A 21,615-nucleotide genomic window follows, 5' to 3' on the forward strand; every position below is an offset into this window, starting at 1 on the left:
CAACTTCCCACAGGCTTTCCATCTTATTCAGGAGCACCAACCCGAAGTCCAGGAGAAAGACCCTAAGACCCTAGCCAGAACCATGTGTAGGACAAAATAAATCGTGATAAAGGGGGTGGGGCAGGACCCCAGTACCCTGGAACCCGTCTCTGACCAGCCTTGGTTCCAGGGAGCCTGGTCAGAGCTTGGGGCAGGGGGTTGAAGAGCCTTGGTGGAAGGGGTGCTTTCTCTTACCTCTTTCCCAGTTTTGCCTTTCCTCTCCTCTGCCCTGGTCTACTTCTCCCATCAGCAGTAGCTTCTCCCATCAGCTGCCCCACAACCCTCTCCTCCCTGCCTCTCCAGTCTGCATCAGTATCTCAGGGCAACAGGAAAACACCATCCTCCAAACACAGGTCCTAGGGTCCCAGGGTAATGTGTGGAAGGGGGCGGTGCTGACAATGAGGTCCGTATTATTTCGTATTTACCTAAAAGTTCAAGAAGTCCTTGCTGACGTTCTTGCTTGAGGCCCAGCATTTAAACTTAGTCACTGCCCAGAGCCCTTGTTTTAGGAAAGAATGAGATGGTCCCTGTTGCATAACCCAGAACTGGATGGGTGTGGGTTGCCGAAGGAAACAGTCCCTCTTCCTTTCTCCTGTGAGGCCTGGCTAGGAGTGCCTGGGATGGGCGGGACACTGCCTAGGGAAGGTGGGTGGGGGGCGGTGGAAGCCGACCCTTGCAGCGAAGGTAGACAAGTAAGCAGGCAAAGATGCTCAGAGTAGTCCCTCCCCCGAAGCCCCCTGGGCACAAGACAGTCTGATGAATCTAGAAAACCCCATGGATGACTGGGAGGGAAGGAGACGGATTCTGGGAGAGGAGAGGAATGGAGGAGCGAGCTTACCTGAAGGATGGGGATGGGAAGGGGGGTGGGGTCTGCTCTCTGGCCACTGTCCCCAAGAGCATCCAGAATACGAGTTCCTCTATTTCTGTCCCTCTCTAGTTTCAACCGGCCAATTTTCCCCCTTTCCCTGCCTCCCAGCGAGTTCTCACCCCGCACACAGCCCTCTCCAATTCTTCCAGACTCCGCATGCGCCCACCACAATGCTAGGGTCTCCTACGGTTCATTCAAGGTGTATCCCTCCCTGCCTCCCGGCCCTTCCCCCGTAGGCTTACCCCAGTCTGGCTCCCCTCGGGCCCCTTTTCTCCTTAGTCACATCTCAGGGGTGCTTTCTCTTACCCCTTTCCCAATTTTGCCCTTCCTCTCCTCTGCCCTGGTCTACTTCTCCCATCAGCAGAATTTCCCAAGACCCCGTTATCCACCCTCTCCATCTTTTCTCTGTCCCTCCACATTTGCCCACTCCTCTTGTGATCGACACACACCATCTCTTCTCAGTTCCCTTTCAGCCCCCATCTTCTCACTCCCCACCGGGTCCCTGCATGCCCCTCGTCTTCCTACATAAACACACTAAATGGATTGCACTCCAGTCCTCCCCTTCTTCCGCTCCTCCCCACCCTCCAGTCCCTCCAGCCAGCTGTACAGCTCCCAAATTCCGGGCCGAGATTCCCGGGAACAAAGCAAGAAACATCAGAGCAATTTGGGAAGTAAACAGAAACTGCAAAGGGAGGGGGAAAGAGGAGTGGGGAGGACCCAGGTTGGGGGGGCCCTCCCCAGTCCCACCCAGTTTAGGGAATGCCCCTGCCCTCTCCCCCCCCCCTTCACCTGGCTCTTAAAGGGCCCGGCCCCTGGCCGGCGGCTACTTAAGACAGAGGGGCGGCGGCGGGCAGCAGCTGCGCTGCGACTGCTCTGGAAGGAGAGGACCGGGCACAAACCCTGACCATGACTCCCTACAGGCTGCTGCCGCCGCTGCTGCTGCTAGCTCTGCTGCTCGCTGCCAGCCCAGGAGGCGCCTTGGCGCGGTGCCCAGGCTGCGGGCAAGGGGTGCAAGCGGGTTGTCCAGGGGGCTGCGTGGAGGAAGAGGATGGGGGATCGCCAGCGCAGGGCTGCGCGGAAGCTGAGGGCTGTCTCAGGAGGGAGGGGCAGGAGTGCGGGGTCTACACCCCTAACTGCGCCCTAGGACTGCAGTGCCATCCGCCCGAGGACGACGAGGCGCCTTTGCGGGCGCTGCTGCTCGGCCGAGGCCGCTGCCTTCCGGCCCGCGCGCCCGCGGGTGAGTCCGCGCCCCGCCCCTGCCCCGCCCACGTGAGACCCGCGTCCTCCAGGCAGGGTCCTGGGGAGACGAGAGTGGGTGGCCCTGCAAGCCTTTGCGCCCTGACCCTTGACGCTTCCGACTTTGGGGGGCACATTTGTGTGGGGGAGAAGGGGCAAGTGCAGGAAGCTGGGGTGCGGCCAGGGGACTTGGGGATACAGCAGAAAGTGTCTGCGCTCTCGGTCTTTTTTGCTCGGTTTATTTTTCCTTGATGTAGTGTGTGTGCAAGTGGGAACTTGGGGACGGCAGGGGGAGAAATGGAGGGTTTTAGGGCCATCCCATGTGCTCCAGCAGGCCCAGCTCCTACAACCCTAGACGGCAAGCTGGGGAAAGGACACAAATGTTGTTCTCAGCTTCCACTTTGAGAAAGAGGGAAGGGAACCCCAGACTCCGAAATTCTGCACACACTGAGAAATGGCTCGTTTCCTCCTAATACGGGTGTTCGAAGCACCTAAACAGGAGGGGTCTAGAACCGAAGAGGCCCCAAATCCAAAGTTGTATTAGACTTGAGTAGGGACTGAGGGCAGGCTAGGGCGTAGGGTGGGGGAGAGGGGAGAAAGAGTGGGGGAAAGAGGGAATCTGCCAAATCAGGGTTATGATTTAAACCTGCTCAGAACTGTTCACCCATCCTACCCCACCCTGCTCCAGGGAGGAGAGCAGAAGCTGAGTCACTGGGTGGGTGGGACAGAAGTGAATCAGCACTGAAAACATGGGGGGCAGCAGGGAGATGGGGAAGACAGGAAATGCAAACTGCGCATCCCAGAGTCTCTGGGTTCCTTCCTCTGGAGGGGATGGAGAATTCACTTGGAGTTTCTTTCAGTCCCAAATGCTTGAGTGCAGGCTTCTGGGGGTCCTCCTAGAAGGTGGTCTGGGTGGATGAGAGAAGGCAGTTTGGAACTACATGGGTGGGTGCTAAATGTAGGGAATGAAGGACAAGGTCTGGGGAGGGGCGGGCATCCTGAGGAAGAAGGATCAGACTCAGGGTTGCAGGGGAAATGTCTCCTGGGTTGTGAGTGGTAGTTGGGAGCTTATCTTTGGGCACAGAGGGAGAGGCAGGATCCCTTCAGGGGTTCTGGTATCTTATTAGATATTAGGCAAATTCCAAGCAGTACATGCTCCCCTTTCTGCCTTTTCCTATCCCTGACTTATTTCCTCACCCCTTCCCAGTCCTGAGCTCTCCCCGGACCCTCCGGAAACTTTCTCCAGAGCCAGGAGCAACCTGCAGATTGGAAGCCCCTCATTCCCTGCACCTTCTTAATCTGCCCTCAGCCTATCTTGGTTAAGGGTTGAATCCATGTGCTCCTGGGACCACTGGGGTTGAGCTGGCCCGGATCACAGGGTATCAGAAGGGAGAGGTTCCCACTGCAGTGCCCCAGAAGTAACCACATCTCAGGCCTGGGAGGGGTGGGTTGAGTCACAGCAAGGTCACAGCAGGGACACACATTCCATTTGGGTCCCTGTTGGCCCCCCTCCTACATCCGTTGCTCTCTGCCCCAGCTCCCTGGCTTCGTGCGCCCCCTTCTGGCCTCTGGTGGAACAGCCAGGTCTTTTCATCCAAAGCCCAAAGCCCTGAATAGTCCTTTGCATTTGTTCTCCATTTTTCATTTATTTTATTATTTATTGTAATTCATTAATTTATTTTTAAATTAATTAATTTTTAAAACATATTTATTTATTTATGTTGAGACAGTCTCACTCTATTGCCCAGGCTGGGGTGCAGTGGTCCAGTGTCTCACTGCAACCTACACTCCCCCAGGTTCACGCCATTCTCCTGTCTCAGCCTCCGGAGTAGCTGGGACTACAGGCACCTGCCACCACGCCAGGCTAATTTTTGTATTTTTAGTAGAGACGGGGTTTCACCATGTTGGCCAGATGGTCTCAATCTCCTGACCTCAAGTGATCTGCCCACCTTGGCCTCCCAAAGTGCTAGGATGACAGGCACGAGCCACCGAGCCCAGCCAATAATTTATTTATTTTTGAGACAGGGTCTCACTCTGTTGTCCAGGCTGGAGTGCAGTAGCACAATCATGGCTCACTGCAGTCTTGACTTCTGGGGCTCAAGCAGTCCTCCTGCCTCAGCCTCTAATGTAGCTGGGACTACAGGTGCATGTCACCACACCTTGGTAATTTAAAAAATTTTTTTGTAGAGATGAGGTTCTCATTATGTTGCCCAGGCTGGTCTCAAACTCCTGGGCTCGAGCAATCCAATCCTCCCACCTCTGCATCTCAAAGTGCTAGGATAACAGGCATGAGCCATTGCACCCATCCTCATTTTCCATTTTTGCTTTCCAAAATGCATCTCCCTTATAAGCCTTAAGCTCACTATGGGAAATACTGGGGAATATTGTCAGGAAAAGTAATGTAACTATTTGTCAGAGAAAGAAACTAGGGCCAGCATCATGCAACAATGGGGCATAAGGCCCTCCCTTCCTTACTTCAGCAGGTGATGTGGGCAAGGCCCTTCTCCACATGGCTCTGGCTGATTTCTGGCCTCTCCTTCTCCTATTCCTCCTGCAGTTGCAGAGGAGAATCCTAAGGAGAGTAAACTCCAAGCAGGCACTGGCCGCCCACAGGATGCGAACCGCAGAAACCAACAGAAGAATCCAGGCACCTCTACCACACCCTCCCAGCCCAATTCTGCAGGTGTCCAAGACACCGAGATGGTGCGTTTGGAGCTGGTAGAGAGCAGGAGGGGTGGGAAGCCCTGGAGACTGCCATCTGAGACTGCTCCCTTGGGCTTGGAGACGGCTCCATTGTCGGTCCTGGGTGCTTGCCTGGTGGGCCAGAAGGTTGGAACAGGGAACTGGGCTGGAGCGGTTGTAAGCTGCCTGCTCTCCCTCCCCCAGGGCCCATGCCGTAGACATCTGGACTCAGTGCTGCAGCAACTCCAGACTGAGGTCTACCGAGGGGCTCAAACGCTCTACGTGCCCAATTGTGACCATCGAGGCTTCTACCGGAAGCGACAGGTGAGGCTATTTTTCTTCTCCCCCTGTTCCAGTAGAAGGCTCCTGCCAGGGAGTGGGGACAATGGGGCTTGCAAAGCTGCATAAATAAGACACTGCCCCATCTTTAAGGATCTTCCAACTTTAGGAGAACATAGAGAATAATATAATTTGTTATACAAACTTAGAGAATAATCAACCACACACTGTGGGAGAAAACCTGCTGAAGGAATGGCCTAACTCAGTGGCTCTCAAACTTGAGGCATCGGAATCCTCCGGAGGGCTTATGCCACACAGATGGCTGAGCCCCACCAGCAGCCTTCCTGATTCAGGAGGTGTGGGGTGGGGCCTGACAATATGCATTTCTAACATGTTCCCTGGTGATCCGGATTTGGGAATGCCACTTTGAAAACTACTGTTCCAGGCTAGCAGAATGCACACAATTTATTGGTTGAAGAGGGGGAACTAAAGAGAGGGAACCCTGGGCCGGGCGCGGTGGCTCATGCCTGTAATCCCAGCACTTTGGGAGGCCAAGGTGGGTGGATCACGAGGTCAGGAGTTGAAGACCAGCCTGAACAACATGGTGAAACCCCGTCTTTTTTAAAAATTACAAAAATTAGCCGGGCGTGGTGCTGCGCACCTGTAATCCCAGCTACTCGGGAAGCTGAGGCAGGAGAATTGCTTGAACTTGAGAGGTGGAGGCTGCAGTGAGCGGAGATCATGCCATTGCACTCTAGCCAGGGCAACAGAGTGAAACTCTGTCTCAAAAAAAAAAGAGAGAGAGAGAGAGAGAGGGAACCCAGTGACCCTTGCTGTCCCAAGGGGACCCTCAGGTGTTTTTGCATCCTCAGACTCAGACATCCCCTCTCATTCTCCTGCTGGAAGCCTCTGGCCTCACCCCTGACCTGTGTGCCTCTCTCTCCAGTGCCGCTCCTCCCAGGGGCAGCGCCGAGGTCCCTGTTGGTGTGTGGATCGTATGGGCAAGCCCCTGCCAGGGTCTCCAGATGGCAATGGAAGCTCCTCCTGCCCCACTGGGAGCAGCGGCTAAAGCTGGGGAATAGAGGGGCTGCAGGGCCACTGGAAGGAACATGGAGCTGTCATCACTCAACAAAAAACTCAAGGCCCACGATCCACTTTCAGGCCCTGCCCCATGGGCCCCCTCACCCCTGGGCCTTTACACATGCGGTTGGAAACAGTGTTGGTGTTGGCTGGGGTGTCAATAAAGCTGTGCTTGGGGTCGCTGGCTTGTGTCTCTGTGTCTACCTCTCACAATTCTGGAGCCCCTGGCCCTCTCTTTACCCCACTACAGTTCACTCACAGCATTTCTTCTTTCCTATGGATACCTTTAGTCCTTCCTGTGACAGCCAGGCAGAAGCTTCAAGCCATCAAGCTTCACAGAGCTGCCCACCAGGAGTTGGGAGTGGGAAGGGGAGACACTGAGATCATGGCCTTAATCTGAAGTTGTGACCTTGTTTCTAACATTGATCTTTGGACATAAGGGGAGGGGAAGGATTAATAGTTAATCCCAGCAGGAACCCAGCAAAGAGGAACTCTCAAAGCACGTACCCTTCTGTTACTTCCTACTAAAAAAAGAAGGAAATTATTACTAATATATGAGCTCATCCCATGGCCCTGAACCATGTGATTTTACCTGGACTACCTCATTTTGAGCTTACAATAAGCTTGTGATATAGGGATTTTTGCCCCCATTTTTCAGAGGAGGACACTGTGGCTTGAAATTTGGGGTCACTTGCCTGAAATTATATAGCTGGTAAATGACAGAGGGAGGTTTGCATCTGGTTCTTCCGTATGTGACAACACCTGAGGTGCTTAATTCTTAGGTGCTTAATACGTGTTTGTTTAGCCTCCTTTCTGCCTACATGCTCACCCAAGCAGGTGTCAGGAAGCGCAGATGTTCAGGGGCCCTGGCACTCAGCCTTTTCCTTGGGTGCTTAATACATGTTTGTTTAGCCTCCTTTCTGCCTACATGCTCACCCAAGCAGGTGTCAGGAAGCGCAGATGTTCAGGGGCCCTGGCACTCAGCCTTTCCTGGAGGAGCCCCAGCTCCATGAGTAGCACGGTGCTAACCCCATCAGAATATTACCACATGCATCAGTCACACACCTTGTGGTGAAAGGGAGCTGAACGCACTGATACATGAAGACATTTCTGACTCCTCCCCGACCTTCAGCCTGCTGGGAGAGACTGAAGGCCAGCCATGCTAGGTGACAAGCTTCTGAGAGGCAAAGTTCCCCTCCCCGCGACATACCCAGCCACTATTCCTGTGTGTGTGTGGGGGGGGTGGATAGCACCCTTGGAGCTGGGCATCTGGATGATGGTTGGGGTGTTAGGGGGATGTGGCCATCCCTGGAACAGACAGCAGAGTGAGGCCTGAATCTGAGAAGCTCTGCCCTCCGGATCAGATAACCTATCGCGCTCCCAGAGGCCCCCTCCTCCTGAAAGGACTTTAGTCTTTGGAGCTGTCACCTGAGCTGAGTGGGACAAGAGTTCTGTAGGGCAGGCCACGCTGCAAAGTAAGGAGGGAACACAGGCAAGGGCTGCCTGCTGCCCACTGGAGACCGCTCCATGGAGCCAGGCGGGGCCCGTCTGCGTCTGCAGAGGACAGAAGGGCCGGGAGGGGAGCGGGAACACCAATCCTGCAGAGATGGTGAGCCGGCCTCGCCCTCGGGGGGCACAGAAGGCACCAGCGGGTGGTGGGGCAGGAGGGGAGAGATGCCCTATGGAGAGAAGGCTCCAACTGCCTGATGCCAATCCTTCCTGCTGTCCAGAGAGGCCAAGGAAGGCAGACCCTGGCCTCAGCCCTGAGCCACCCAGCTGGGAGATGGAACAGAAAAGAGCTACGTCAGAGCTGTGGCCTGGCCTTATCTTTCTGACTCTTTAGCCCCAGAGGGTGAACAGAGTAGCTTCCCATTCCCTGAGTGCCCTGTTCGCAGTAATGTCACCAGGCCCCCTGCTTGCCTATGGCCGCCTCACCACTGGCAACAGCAACTTCCCCTTCTAGTAGCCCCACCCATGAAACTAGATATTGGCTGGTTGGGGTGAGGGTGGCTGCTGAGCACACAAAGCATTTCCTGAACACAGGATGCCTCTGGGTCTGCAGAACCCCAACTCCTCCTGTTGACTGTGCCTTTGATCACTCCTCTCAGGAAACACTGAGACGCACAGAGCCCCGGACTTGGTGAAATGGACCCGACACATGGAGGTGAGGGGCGTCAGAGGTCAAGTGGACAGATGCTTGGTCGCAGGAGGCAGGAGTGAGGCTTGGTGATAAAGATGCCTTGTTTTGGTTTTTGCTTTTTGTTTTGAGTCAAAGTCTTGCTCTGTCGCTCAGGCTGGAGTGCATCAGCACAATCTCAGCTCACTGCAACCTCTGCCTCCCAGGTTCAAGTGAGTAGCTGGGACTACAGATGAGTGCCACCAGGTGTGGCTAAATTTTTTTTTTTTTTGTATATTTAGTAGAGACGGGGTTTCACCATATTGGCCAGGCTGGTCTTGAACTCCTGACCTCAAGTGATCCACCTGCCTTGGCCTCCCAAATTGCTGGGATTACAGGCGTGAGCCACGGTGCCCAGCCTGATGACTTGTTCCTGGTACAAAGATCAGGTTAGAATTAAGGGTAAAGATGTAGGGGTTTGAAGCACAGGTCCCGAGGGTCATTGAAAGCCAGTAGATAGAGTCTTCCTGCTAGTGTGGCTGGAGGACAGGGGTGAGGACTGACAATCAGAGGTGACCAGGCTGGAATTCAGACCCAGGGAGGGGAAGCCTTGCTCCTGCTGTCACTCCCTGATCCTTACTGATGCCCCGGGAAGCCAGAAGGAGATCAACTCTGGGCAGGAATCATGGCTTGTTCATCTTTTTACCACAGCACTTAGCATTGTGGGGTCCTACCCCACCAGCAGACCCATCACCACCCCACCAATGCCTGCCCTTCCCCCCACAGGGCTGCCACTGCTGACCACTGATCCCCCATCCCTGCAGACCCCCCAGGTTTTTTTTTTTTTTTTTTAAAGCACTATGCCTGGCATAGGTAGAAACTCGGTGAATGTCTGGTAAATGAAAGGATGGCTGACTGGAGGGACAGTGGGCTCTGCCCTGGCTTTGTCCCACAGGCTGTGAAGGCACAATTGCTGGAGCAAGTGCAGGGACAACTGAGGGAGCTGCTGGATCGGGCCATGTGGGAGGCTATACAATCCTACCCATCTCAAGACAAACCTCCGCCCCTGCCTCCCCCAGATTCCTTGAGTAGGTGAGTCTAGGGAGCAGCTGCGCAGGCTCCTCTGTAGCAATGATCATGAGCTATCACATGATGTGCCCTTGCCAGCCTTGGCAGGACTGCGACTCCAGCCTTCCCTCTTCCCCACTTATCTTGTCTTCCTAACACTGGCCTCCACCTACTGGGCCTCACTCTGCCCTGGCCCTGACCTTCCACCCGGTCCTGCCCTCTGGCCCTAGCCCTGGCCTCTCCCTACCACTCCCCTTGGCTCTCAAGTATTGACCTTCTGCATGGCCCTGCCCTCTGCCCACTGACTTCTTCCTGACCCTGAACAAACATCTCAATTCAGGACCCAGGAGCCATCCCCGGGGAAACAGAAAGTTTTCATCATCCGCAAGTCCCTGCTTGAGTAAGTCGGGTGATGACAAGTAATGGGAGGAAAAGAAAGGGCTTTGGCTGGGGATCACGGTACCTCATTTCTCATCCCCAGGCTCTAGGTGGTTTGTGGGGAGGACTTGGAAAGGGTTTCTAAGGTGCAGGTCCCCTATTTGCCCTGGGCGTGGTTGTGGAAGAAAGGCCTTTAGCTGGAAGTTCTGGATCGTTAGGCCCCATGCCTCATGTGTACAGTGTCTGAGCTAGTTCACACCACCCTGAGGACCCTCCCACACTGACCTTCAGGCCCCTGTCCCTCCAGTGAGCTGATGGAGGTGCAGCATTTCCGCACTATCTACCACATGTTCATCGCTGGCCTGTGTGTCTTCATCATCAGCACCCTGGCCATCGACTTCATTGATGAGGGCAGGTAGGTCCCCTTCCCACCTGGGACAGGCACACCTATCTGATCAGACCCTCTGGGTCCTCAGTGCCCCACTTGCCCTTGGGGCAAGCGGACACAGGTCCCCCCTTTGGTTATTGGACATGTACCAACTTTGCTCCCAACAACCTTCCCACCCGAAACACTCTCTAGGATCCCTTCCTTCCCCAGCCTTGGTTGGCCCTTGGTCTGTCCTCCCAGGGCCAGTCACTCTCAAATGCTTCTCAATGACACCTTGCCCTGAGGCAGATGTGTGTGTGTGCACACATGCACACCCATACACACTCCTTTCCCAGTCAGTTCTATTCAAGTAACCTCCATTGAGCACCTCCCGAGTACCAGTCCTAGTGTTCAGAGAAATGAGGGGGCAGACCCCACTCCTGTCTGTGAGGCACTCCCAGTCTTGTGGGGAAGACAGACATGTACCCAAGTGCCTGGGTGGGTCATTTCCCCCACAGAGCACCCCACCCAACTGTGAGGATGAGCTTCAGAGAGCTGTATAACCTGGGGGTCTGTATTTTCAGGACTCCCACCATTCCTGGACCAAACTGAGGGTTGGGGCTGCTACTTCTTGTGGCCCAATAACGAGATGCAGATGAACTGGGGAGGAAGAGAGTTTTTATTTCTATAACTGGTTACAGGGAGAAGGCCTGTAAATTATCACTAGGCCAACTAAAAATTGCAATTTCCAGAGCATATATACCTTCTAAGCTATACGTCTATGTGTAAGTGTGCATTCATCTAAAGACATAAGTGATTAACTTCTTTTAATCTATAACTAAGGTCTGAGTCTTGAAGACCTTCTTCTGGAGCCTCAGTAAGTTGACTTAATCTAAATGGGTCCAGGTGCTGGGGTGATTACCCTTCTCTTGTCTCCTGCTAAATCATGGAGGTTTGAAGAGCTTCTTCAGACCCCCAGCAAAACTTGTTTAATCATGCTTTGAGGTTCAGGAAAGGCCTAGGCAAAACTCTTGGTGGGCTTTTGTTACATTCCGGCCTTTGTCTAAGGGCACTGGCTTTTAATATTTAACTTAACCACTCAGCCAGTACTGAAACAGTTGTTATGGAGGCCTGTGTTAGTGAAACCTGGCCTGCCACAGCCCCTCTCCCTATGTCAGGCTTGGGAAGCAATAACAAAAACAGGACCAAGGATCCACAGGTTCAGCAACAGCATTGCCTTTTGGTAAAATTTTTGTTGTTAGTTCTGTAAGTATTAAAAGGGTAAAATCTACCGCTAGGTTTGCATAAGAAAAAAACAAATTAAAAAAATTAAAAATGATAAAATCTCAGTAAAAAGCTCAAATACATGTTTTCCTGTAAAGGGGGTCCTTCTTGACCACCTCCTTCAATCCCACACTGCTTTCTGACTGGGCGCAGTGGCTCACGCCTGTAATCCCAGCACTTTGGGAGGCCAAGGCAGGCGGATCACTTGAGGTCAGGAATTCAAGACCATCCTGGCCAATATGATGAAACCCTGTCTCTACTGAAAAAAAAAAAAATATATATATATATATATATATATATATATATACACACACACACACACACACACGAATTAGCCAGTCGTGGTGGTGCAAGCCTGTAGTCCCAGCTATTCAGGAGGCTGAGGCAGGATAATTACTTCAACCCGGGAGGCGGAGGTTGCAGTGACCAGAGATTGCACCACTGCACTCCAGCCTGGGTGACAGAGCAAAACTCTGTCTCTAAAAAAGAAAACAGTTTCTGAGTTTCCCTCCAGAGCATTTTCCATGCATTGACATTCAGTACCAAAGATAGGTACATTGTGGAGGTTTCACATAAATAAGAAACTGTACCTATTATTGTGTAATTTGCTTTTACTCACTAACAATTTATTTTAGGGATCTTTTCATGTTAGTCCATTGGTTTGAAGGACTGCAGAGTATGGAGGTGTCAGATTTGTTCACTTAGTCCTTTACTAATGGACAATTAAGTTGTTTTGTTTTTCCCCTTAACAAACCACACACTCTTAACCTAGGCTAACAAAACACTGAACAACCGGCATCCTATTAGCTCCAACCTACAACAGACGCTCCAAAGGAACAAAACTAACTCAGTCAGTCTAGTTACCTCATATCCTAACATGTGTTGTATATAGAGTACTGAGCCCTTAGCAACGCCATGAAACCAGAGAGGGCTCTCAAGGTCATTTAGAATCAAACTCATGCCATGACTAAGTCTCCTGGAGCAACGCCCTGTGCCACAGAGGTGCCGTCTTGAACACCTCCAGAGACGGGGAGCTCACAACCTGATCAAGATACCTCAGTTCATCTTCCAGGAGCTCGGACTGAAGAGGAAGGGGACAAGAATGGACTTCACTTGTCTACTTTGTCTCTCCTCCCCACTCCAAGGCTGCTGCTGGAGTTTGACCTACTGATCTTCAGCTTCGGACAGCTGCCGTTGGCGCTGGTGACCTGGGTGCCCATGTTTCTGTCCACCCTGCTGGCGCCGTACCAGGCCCTGCGGTTGTGGGCCAGGCCTGGGGCCAGGGGCACCTGGACGCTGGGGGCGGGCCTGGGCTGCGCGCTGCTAGCTGCCCACGCCCTGGTGCTCTGCGCACTGCCAGTCCACGTGGCTGTGGAGCATCAGCTCCCGCCGGCCTCCCGTTGTGTCCTGGTCTTCGAGCAGGTGAGGGCCAAGCCCTGCTGGGGGACAGGAAGGAACGGGTGGGCGGGGCCATCTCAGCAGAAGGGAGTCCCCGAAAGAGGGGGCAGGGCCCACGAGAGGGAGGGCAGAGACTGCATTGGCAGGGGCGGAGCTAGTTACCGGGGCAGAGTCCCTTACGAGGGATTTGGGGAACCTGCAGGCTGGAAGGCAAACAGTGTGACACCACCATCACAGGAGGTTGACCGGAAGACTCCGCTCTGGCCTCTCATCCCAGCAACCTTCATTCATCCCAGCATATGTTAGGCTATACAGCCATCAAACAAAAAGAAAAAATATGGACTCTGACCAGACAGATCTTACACTCTGCCTGCCTCTCAGAGGTAACCCAGAGCACAGAGAGGTTAAGCGATTTGCTTAAAGCCACACAGCAACTTGGCCTCCCTTCCACTCTGCCACAGGTTAGGTTCCTGATGAAAAGCTACTCCTTCCTGAGAGAGGCTGTGCCTGGGACCCTTCGTGCCAGAAGAGGTGAGGCCTTCATCTTGCCCGGTTGTGAACTCAGTCCTCTTTTTTTTTTTTTTTTTTGAGACGGAGTCTCGCTCTGTCGCCCAGGCTGGAGTGCAGTGGCCGGATCTCAGCTCACTGCAAGCTCCGCCTCCCGGGTTCACGCCATTCTCCTGCCTCAGCCTCCCGAGTAGCTGGGACTACAGGCGCCCACAACCGCGCCCGGCTAATTTTTTGTATTTTTAGTAGAGACGGGGTTTCACCGTGGTCTCGATCTCCTGACCTTGTGATCCGCCCGCCTCGGCCTCCCAAAGTGCTGGGATTACAGGCGTGAGCCACCGCGCCCGGCTAACTCAGTCCTCTTGACTGACTGAACGAAGCCAGCAGGTGCAGGATCCTGATAAAATCCCTGCCTTCCTAAGCCCAGGTTGCCCACCAGGCACAGCCCTGGCCTCCAGCTGGGCTCTGTGGGCTTTCATCGATAGGCATTCTCAGCTCCTGCCTCTGACAGATGGCACCTCTTGTTACCCAGGACTTCTGGCACTTTCCTATTTCCTATTTCCAGGCCCAGCCTGTCACCCAGGCTTTGTTGTTCCATTTATAGAGCACATGCAGTGTATATTTAGCATCATTCTTAAGGGCCCTAGAATTTTTGGAATGACAAGTTGGCACTGGCTCCAACTTAAATCACCAGCTGCATTAGCCCTTAACAAGAGCCCTTAAAGTCACCAGCTGCAGGCTGAGCACAGTGGCTCACACCGGTAATCCCAGCACTCTGGGACACTGAGATGGGAGGATTGTTTGAGCCCAGGAGTTCAAGACCAGCCTGAGCAACATAGTGAGATGGGGTCTCACTTCAAAAAACTTTTAAAAATTAGCCAGGTGTGGTGGCTAATGCCTGTGGTCCCAGCTGTGTGGAAAGCTGAGGTGGGAAGATTACTTGAGTCCGGGAGGCGGAGGCTGCAGTGAGCCATGACTGTGTCACTGTACTCCAGCCTGGGCAACAGAGTAAGATCAAGTCTCAAAAAAAACAAAAAAAAAGTGAGAGACATGCAACTCTTTCTTTCACTCACTTGAACACTTAAAGACCATTTCAAGGTTATTAATTGGCCTAATTTCAATTTCAATTTTTTTTTTTTTTTTGAGATGGAGTCTTGCCTTGTTTCCCAGGCTGGGTGCAATGGCGCAGTCTTGGCTCACTGCAGCCTCCACCTTCTGGGTTCAAGCGATTCTCCTGCCTCAGCTTCCTGAGTAGCTGGGATTATAGATGTGCATCAGCACACCCAGCTAATTTTTTTGTATTTTTAGTAGAGACAGGGTTTCATCATGTTGGCCAGGGTGGTCTCGAACTCCTGACATCCAGTGATCCACCCATCTCGGCCTCCCAAAGTTCTGGGATTACAGGCATGAGCCACCATGCCCAGCCAATTTTTTTTTTTTTTTTAGAGACAGGGTCTTGCTATGTTGCCCAGGCTGGTCTTGAACTCCTGGGCTTAAGCAATCCTCCTGCCTTGGCCTCCCAAAGTGTTGGGATTACAGGAGTGAGTCATTGAGCCTGGCCCCTAACTTCAATATTGTTGTATCTCAGAGAATAGGAAGGCTCGAGGAGAACAGAAGAGATGGGAGAATGGCCGGTCAGTGCAGTAGTCAGAACACACACATAATTTGTCAGTTAAGTTTGCTCTCTTATTTGGGTGTGTTTCATGATGCCCTAAAACAATTACAATAGTACATTAAAAATCACTGATCACAGTGATTTTTGCTCAGGTGAGAAGATGGGGTAGAAGGGTGGACCTGTGACTCATGGTGGCGGAGAGGGGACATTTCTGGGAGGCCTGGGGAGGCAGTGGAAGGGTGGTGCCAAGGGAAGAGGAGGCCAGTGCTGGGCCAAAGGTCCAATGCCACCGGCAGCTGCCAGTGTCCCTCTCCAGTTAGGTGTCCCCATGCCCCCTCCAGGCCCTGGGCTGTGTGTTCTATGCCTGTGCACCATACCACATATAATAAAAAGAAGAAAGTTATAAATATTTCAGGAATTGCCAAAATGTGACACAGTGGCATGAAGTGAGCACTTGCCGCTGGAAAAAGTGGCACTGATAGGCTTGTCTCTTGCAGGGTTGCCACAAACTTTCAATTTGTAAAAGAGGCAATATCTGGGAAGTGCAGTAAAACAAGATGTACCTGTATTACGAAGTCCAGACAGAAGGGGAAGGAGAATGGGTTGTCGAACGTGTGGGTACCAAATGAAGCTCTGGCCACAGCAGGCCCTGCACTGGAAGAGAGGGTGCCTGAAATGAAAACAGAAGAGATGGTGTTACAGAGCCAGTTCCATTCCTGCCCAGCTTAGCTCCCCCAGCCTGCATCTAGGTCCTACATTCAGCTCCTTGCTTATCCCCCACCCCCACCCTATCCATTTCTCCACTCACCAGTCCCACTACCCTTCCCCAGCAGCCCCCTCACCTCTGTCCTCTGCCCTTCCCCTTACTAATCCACCTCTCTCATTCCTCCCCAGGTGAGGGGATCCAGGCCCCCAGTTTCTCCAGCTACCTCTACTTCCTCTTCTGCCCAACACTCATCTACAGGGAGACTTACCCCAGGTAAGACCCTGCATCCCTTCCCCACATGCCTAGGCCCACAGGAACCTTACCCTTCTACTCTCCCCTCCCTGAGGTCCTCAGGCTCACCTAAGGCACTGGCCACTTTCTCAGGAAGCATCTAATAATAAAGATGGGAAATAGGTGACTGGTAGACTACCCTGTCTCCTTGCCCAGCCTATGATGACACTAGGGCAGCCCACTTTCCTGGTTTACCCAGGACTGTCCTGATTTTACTTCTGAAAATCCTACCCATCCTACACACCTTTGTTGACATCCATGCTTAAAACCCTCTTGTCACTCTGTTATGGAAAGTTCAAAGTATCCTAGACCCCACCACCCTAGATAATCCTCCCAGGCCTGAGCAATTAAGGGAACTGCGGAGAGAGGGCCCCAAAACCTGTGCCTAGGCTGAGCAGGGAACAACATGAAAGAATGAGAAACATATTGTCCCAATTGCCGCTGCAGGACGCCCTATATCAGGTGGAATTATGTGGCCAAGAACTTTGCTCAGGTGAGAAGATAGGGTAGAAGGGTGGACCTGTGACTCATGGTGGTGGAGAGGGGACATTTCTGGGAGGTCTGGGGAGGCAGTGGGAGGGTGGTGCCAAGGGAAGAGAAGGCCAGTGCTGGGCCAGAGACCCAATGCCACCAGCAGCTGCCAGCGTCCCTCTCCAGTTATGTGTCCCCACGCCCCCTCCAGGCCCTGGGCTGTGTGCTCTATGCCTGCTTCATCCTGGGCCGACTCTGTGTTCCTGTCTTTGCCAACATGAGCCGAGAGCCCTTCAGCACCCGTGCCCTGGTGCTCTCTATCCTGCATGCCACGTTGCCAGGTGAGCCAACTAAGGTAGGGCTGGAGTAGCTGTGCCCTGGGGAAGGCAAATCAGGGAAGGCCTTGCTAGTTACCTTCCCTCTGTTTCAACACGTTCTCCTTCTGAGTCTCCCCTCACATCTGTCACCTCCTATCAGGGCCCACTGCCATGGTCTCGGTTCAGACCATCACTCCCCCTCCACATCAGCTTCCTACCCATCTCCCTGGCACCCAGATCTTTCCTCTCCCATCTACCCCTGACACTGCTGCCCAGGGGAACTTTCCTACTACAACTCATCATTCCCTACCCTCCCTCAAAAATTCTAGTGATAAGTCAATGCTGGCACTTTCGGATCAGATTTGAACCCTTGATGTGGCATCCAAGAGTCCTTCCCACGCAGCCCCAGCCTATCTTCTCATCCTACCGCAAGCCCTGAAAGATACGTACTTCCATGCCTCCAGGCCTTTGCCCATACTGGCCACTCAGCTTGAGATACCCTTTCCCCACGTTCAGCCATGGAATCTAGTTGCTTCTTGGAGGCCCATGGCTGAGATGCCCCCTCCTCTGGGAAACCTTCCTTTTGTAGCCACCAATTACCACGACCCACCTGTTTCTCTGTACCCCCAGGCACATCAGTGCCACCGTACTTAGCTCCCATTACATTTGCCCTGGCATATGGTCGGACGTGTCTTTCTGTCTCTGTGTCTGTGTGTGTCTCACTTCAATCACTCTGTGAACTCCCAATGGCCCTTTGAGATTCATCTCCATCCCCAACATCTGGCACGAAGTAGATGCCAAGTAAATGTACATGAACACATGGATGAATAAATGAATGCATGAGGCCAGGCACAGTGGCTCACCACCTGTAATCCCAATACTTTGGGAGACCAAAGAAGGAGGACCGCTTGAGGCCAGGAGTTCAAGACTAAACTGGACAATATAGTGAGATCTCATCTCTACAAAAAATTTAAAAACAGTCGGGTGCGGTGGCTGACACCTGTAATCCCAGCACTTTGGGAGGCCGAGGGAGGTGGATCATGAGGTCAGGAGATTGAGACCATCCTGGCTAACACGGTGAAACCCCGTCTCTACTAAAAATACAAAAAAAATTAGCTGGGCGTAGTGGCAGGCGCCTATAGTCCCAGCTACTCAGGAGGCTGAGGCAGGAGAATGGCGTGAACCCGGGAGGCGGAGCTTGCAGTGAGCCAAGATCTCACCACTGCACTCCAGACTGGGAGAGAGAGGGAGACTCTGTCTCAAAAAAAAAAAAAAAATTAAAATTAAAAATAAAAATTAGCTGGGAATGGTGGCTCACATCTGTAGTTCCAGCTACTTTGGAGGCTGAGGTGGGAGGATCGCTTGAGTCCAGGAGTTTGAGGCTGCAGTGAGCTATGATCACACCATTGCAATCCAGCCTGTCTCAAAAAAAAAAAAAAAAAAAAAGGAATGCATAAATTTGTGAATTACCAATAAATGAATGGTAAGAGTTGGGGCCCTGGTTTCTGGGCAGGGGCTCCTCAGAGCTCAGAGCAGGGCTGCCTGCGGGTCCATGTGGGCCAGCCTGACCTGCAGCCTCTTGTCGCCATCCACCAGGAATCTTCATGCTGCTACTCATCTTCTTTGCCTTCCTCCATTGCTGGCTCAACGCCTTTGCCGAGATGCTACGATTTGGAGACAGAATGTTCTACCGGGTGGGGCCTGGACCTAGGCCAGTTGGAAGCTGGAGGCAGGGAGGGTTAGGGAGGGATCTGGGGAAGATGGTGGCCAGGTTGGATGTCACTTCAGCCATGCTGTTCACCTCCCATAATAAGAAATGCAGTCCCCTAGATGTGGTTATAATGCCACCCCTCCATCTCCTGACAAGCCAGGGCTAACTGCTTTTGTGTGCATGGTACTACAGAATCTTCTCCTGAGAGAGGGAGTAGGAGGGAGGACAGGGCCTCCATGTCCTAAGGAGGGAGCTGGGAGGGTGTCTGCTGTCCCTGTTCTGCCAGGAGCCAGCCCTTCTGGAACACTGGGATAGGGTGCAGGCAAAGGGAGCAGTGGGGAGGAGCCGGAACCCAGATGCTTGCTTACCTCCTTTCCCCCACCTTGACCCCACTTTCTCCAGGACTGGTGGAACTCAACGTCCTTCTCCAACTACTACCGCACTTGGAACGTGGTGGTCCATGATTGGCTGTACAGCTACGTGTATCAGGATGGGCTGTGGGTATGGGTTCTGCAGACCCCTTCAGCTCCCACATTTAATGAGGGCTCTCCTTCCTTCCCTCTCCTTTCCTCCTGCTACAGTGTGGCATCTACACCACCACCTTTTCCAGGCCTAAAGGCCCTTTTGATTTCATCTGTCCTCATTTTCTCATTTTACCCAACCCAATGGGTAGAAAGTCCTTGCAATCTTAGCTTTCTTCCATCTTTATCCTTAATTCCACCCTCTCCACAGGGCATTGTTTCCCACCTTAGCCTTCTAAGGAACATGCACATATCTGTTTTCAGCTACCAAGGGTTTTTACATACATTTAATCAGCACAGTAACCCTGAGAAGTAAGTATTATTATATTCTCATTTTGAAATGGCACCTAAGTCCCAATGGGATAGTAGCATGCTCTTTTTTTTTTTTTTTTTTTTTTTTTTTTGAGATGGAGTCTCGCCCTGTCTCCCAGGCTGGAGTGCAGTGGCGTGATCTTGGGTCACTGCAACCTCTGCCTCCTGGGTTCAAGCGATTCTGCTGCCTCAGCCTTTCAAGTAGTTGGGACTACAGGCGAATGCCACCACACCCAGCTAATATTTGTATTTTTAGTAGAGACGAGGTTTCACCATATTAGCCAGGCTGGTCTTGAACTCCTGACCTCATAATCTGCCCGCCTCGGCCTCTCAAAGTGCTGGGATTACAGACATGAGCGACCGTGCCCAGCCAGCACACTCTTAAATAAGATTGATGTCACCCCTTCTGACCTCAGATCCCATATTCTCTCCACTGTACCACACTCTCCCTGGCTTCCTTAAGGTGGGGACTCTTTGTGGAGGAGCTCATGGAGACTCACTCTTCACTCCTTTCCTTACCCTGCCAGCTCCTTGGTGCCCAGGCCCGAGGGGTAGCCATGCTGGGTGTGTTCCTGGTCTCCGCAGTGGCCCATGAATATATCTTCTGCTTCGTCCTGGGGTTCTTCTATCCCGTCATGCTGATACTCTTCCTTGTTATTGGAGGTGAGCTGGCCTCTCTGCCACTGGAGGGGAGCCATCCAGAGGGAGGCCTGGGTCCTGCTCCTGGAGATCCCAGACTGATGGTGGGAGGCCTCCCCCCCAGGACTGAAGGCGAGGCTGCTGGGACTGAGAGGTGGAGTGGGGGAGGGGGTCACTTGGAAAGCAGGGAGGGAGGCAGCATTGGGAGGAGCCAAGCTGTATCCTGGGGCATGTGGGAGGAAGTTTCTGGTTGGAGAAAAGCACTTGAATAGATCACTCATCGAGGAAGACAAAGGAGAAAACTGAGATGAGGTTGAGAGGCTCAGTATGAGATTCAGGATATTAAAGTGCAAACTGAAGAATCCTGGTTTTACACGAGCCACTTTAGACCTCTACAAATTTCTGCACCTGGGTTCAAGATCTTCTCCAATGGGGTCTTCTTGTTCCATCTCTTCCCAATACCCTGGAATGGGAGGGAAGCCAGGGAGACAAGGAACTCCTGGAGCTGGAGTGACAACCTTTCCTCCTGCACCAGGAATGTTGAACTTCACGATGCATGACCAGCACACCGGCCCGGCATGGAACGTGCTGATGTGGACCATGCTGTTTCTGGGCCAGGGAATCCAGGTCAGCCTGTACTGCCAGGAGTGGTACGCACGGCGGCACTGCCCCTTACCCCAGGTAAGAGACCACAACCCTCACCCAGCTCCCCATCCGTGAGGACACACAGCCCTACAGCCAGTCCCTCCTTGTTCCCCAACTCACCAGTCACAATCAGGCACCAAGGCCTGGCTTGGGGGTGATGGACTCTAACGTCTTGGATGCATGGGTTGGGTCACCAGGAATGACCTCATTCACAACTTATTCTTCTCTGGCTCAGACAACCTTCTGGGGGCTGGTGACACCTCGATCTTGGTCCTGCCATACCTAGAGGTCAGGGCAGATGACACCACCTGCCCAGATGACACCACCAAGTTCTCTGCCTGCAAAACCTGGGACCAGGACTCCTGTCTGCATTCCCAAAGTTGGCTCTGAGTCAAGGCAACCTGCACACAAGACCCCACCAGGGAATGTGCAAGGACTGAGATCTGCAGACTTGTGGGTAGCTGAGCACAGACCTCAGCATGGGGGTGAGAGGGGTGACTCTTCAGTCCCTATCCCCATGGGCTGGGTACAGGATACCCTCCTACCCCATGACTGTCTTGGGGAGACTTGGGGGACCTTATGGATTTGACGAATGTGGGGGAACTCAGAGGAACTGGGGCCACCCAGGTTTGAAAAGGGTCTCGTTCTTGATTTCGTATTCCTTCCAATACAGCAATAAACTCTGTCTCCCTTTTCATTAATTCATTAATTCATTAATTCATTCATCATTTGTTCAAGGCTCACTTGGATTTTTGTAGAGTTATGTCTGTAGAGGCAAGACTTCGTGGTAGGATGGGTGAGAATTTTGGGTGCCCCCTGCCTTACCTTCTCTATGCCACCCCCATCTCCCAGAAACCTGACCTCAATGCTTCTTCCACCTCTTCTCCAACTCACATTGAATTTTCTAGCCCCTTTAATCCTTCTGCTCCTGGCAACCCCTAGCACATTTTGAGAGGACACGTAGCAGGCCTCCTTTCCTTTAGCAGACCCAGGAGAGGAATGCCTTGTACAGACCTGAAGCAAAGCTTTTAATTTCGTGAACCCAAGTTTCTACAACTATAATAGGGACATTAATATTAGGAGTG

At 52.7% G+C, this 21,615-nt stretch overlaps 2 protein-coding genes across 3 annotated transcripts; both read left to right on the forward strand.

Annotated features, from left to right (window-relative positions):
- Positions 1–1,762: 1,762 nt before the first annotated feature.
- Positions 1,763–6,364, forward strand: IGFBP6 (insulin like growth factor binding protein 6). The gene is made up of 4 exons (XM_015151830.3): positions 1,763–2,144; positions 4,701–4,846; positions 5,030–5,149; positions 6,051–6,364. The coding sequence occupies exons 1-4, from the start codon at positions 1,814–1,816 to the stop codon at positions 6,171–6,173; spliced, it is 720 nt and encodes a 239-aa protein (XP_015007316.1). The 5' UTR covers positions 1,763–1,813; the 3' UTR covers positions 6,174–6,364.
- An 888-nt stretch (positions 6,365–7,252) lies between these two features.
- On the forward strand, positions 7,253–21,231 carry SOAT2 (sterol O-acyltransferase 2). 2 transcript variants are annotated; one of them, XM_001102393.5, is made up of 15 exons: positions 7,253–7,793; positions 8,293–8,348; positions 9,256–9,392; positions 9,709–9,768; positions 10,054–10,161; positions 12,543–12,819; positions 13,257–13,326; positions 15,812–15,896; positions 16,362–16,407; positions 16,597–16,726; positions 18,299–18,396; positions 18,816–18,914; positions 19,774–19,909; positions 20,421–20,566; positions 20,766–21,231. In XM_001102393.5, exons 1-15 carry the CDS (start codon positions 7,712–7,714, stop codon positions 20,814–20,816), a joined length of 1,581 nt encoding a protein of 526 aa, XP_001102393.2. In that variant the 5' UTR covers positions 7,253–7,711; the 3' UTR covers positions 20,817–21,231. The 2 variants fall into 2 exon arrangements, with proteins under 2 accessions (XP_001102393.2, XP_077810483.1); XM_077954357.1 differs by having other exon boundaries at positions 7,656–7,793; positions 9,228–9,392.
- Positions 21,232–21,615: the final 384 nt, after the last annotated feature.

This window comes from Macaca mulatta, chromosome 11 (assembly GCF_049350105.2).
Source record: "Macaca mulatta isolate MMU2019108-1 chromosome 11, T2T-MMU8v2.0, whole genome shotgun sequence".
In the NCBI taxonomy this organism is placed as follows: Eukaryota; Metazoa; Chordata; class Mammalia; order Primates; family Cercopithecidae; genus Macaca; species Macaca mulatta.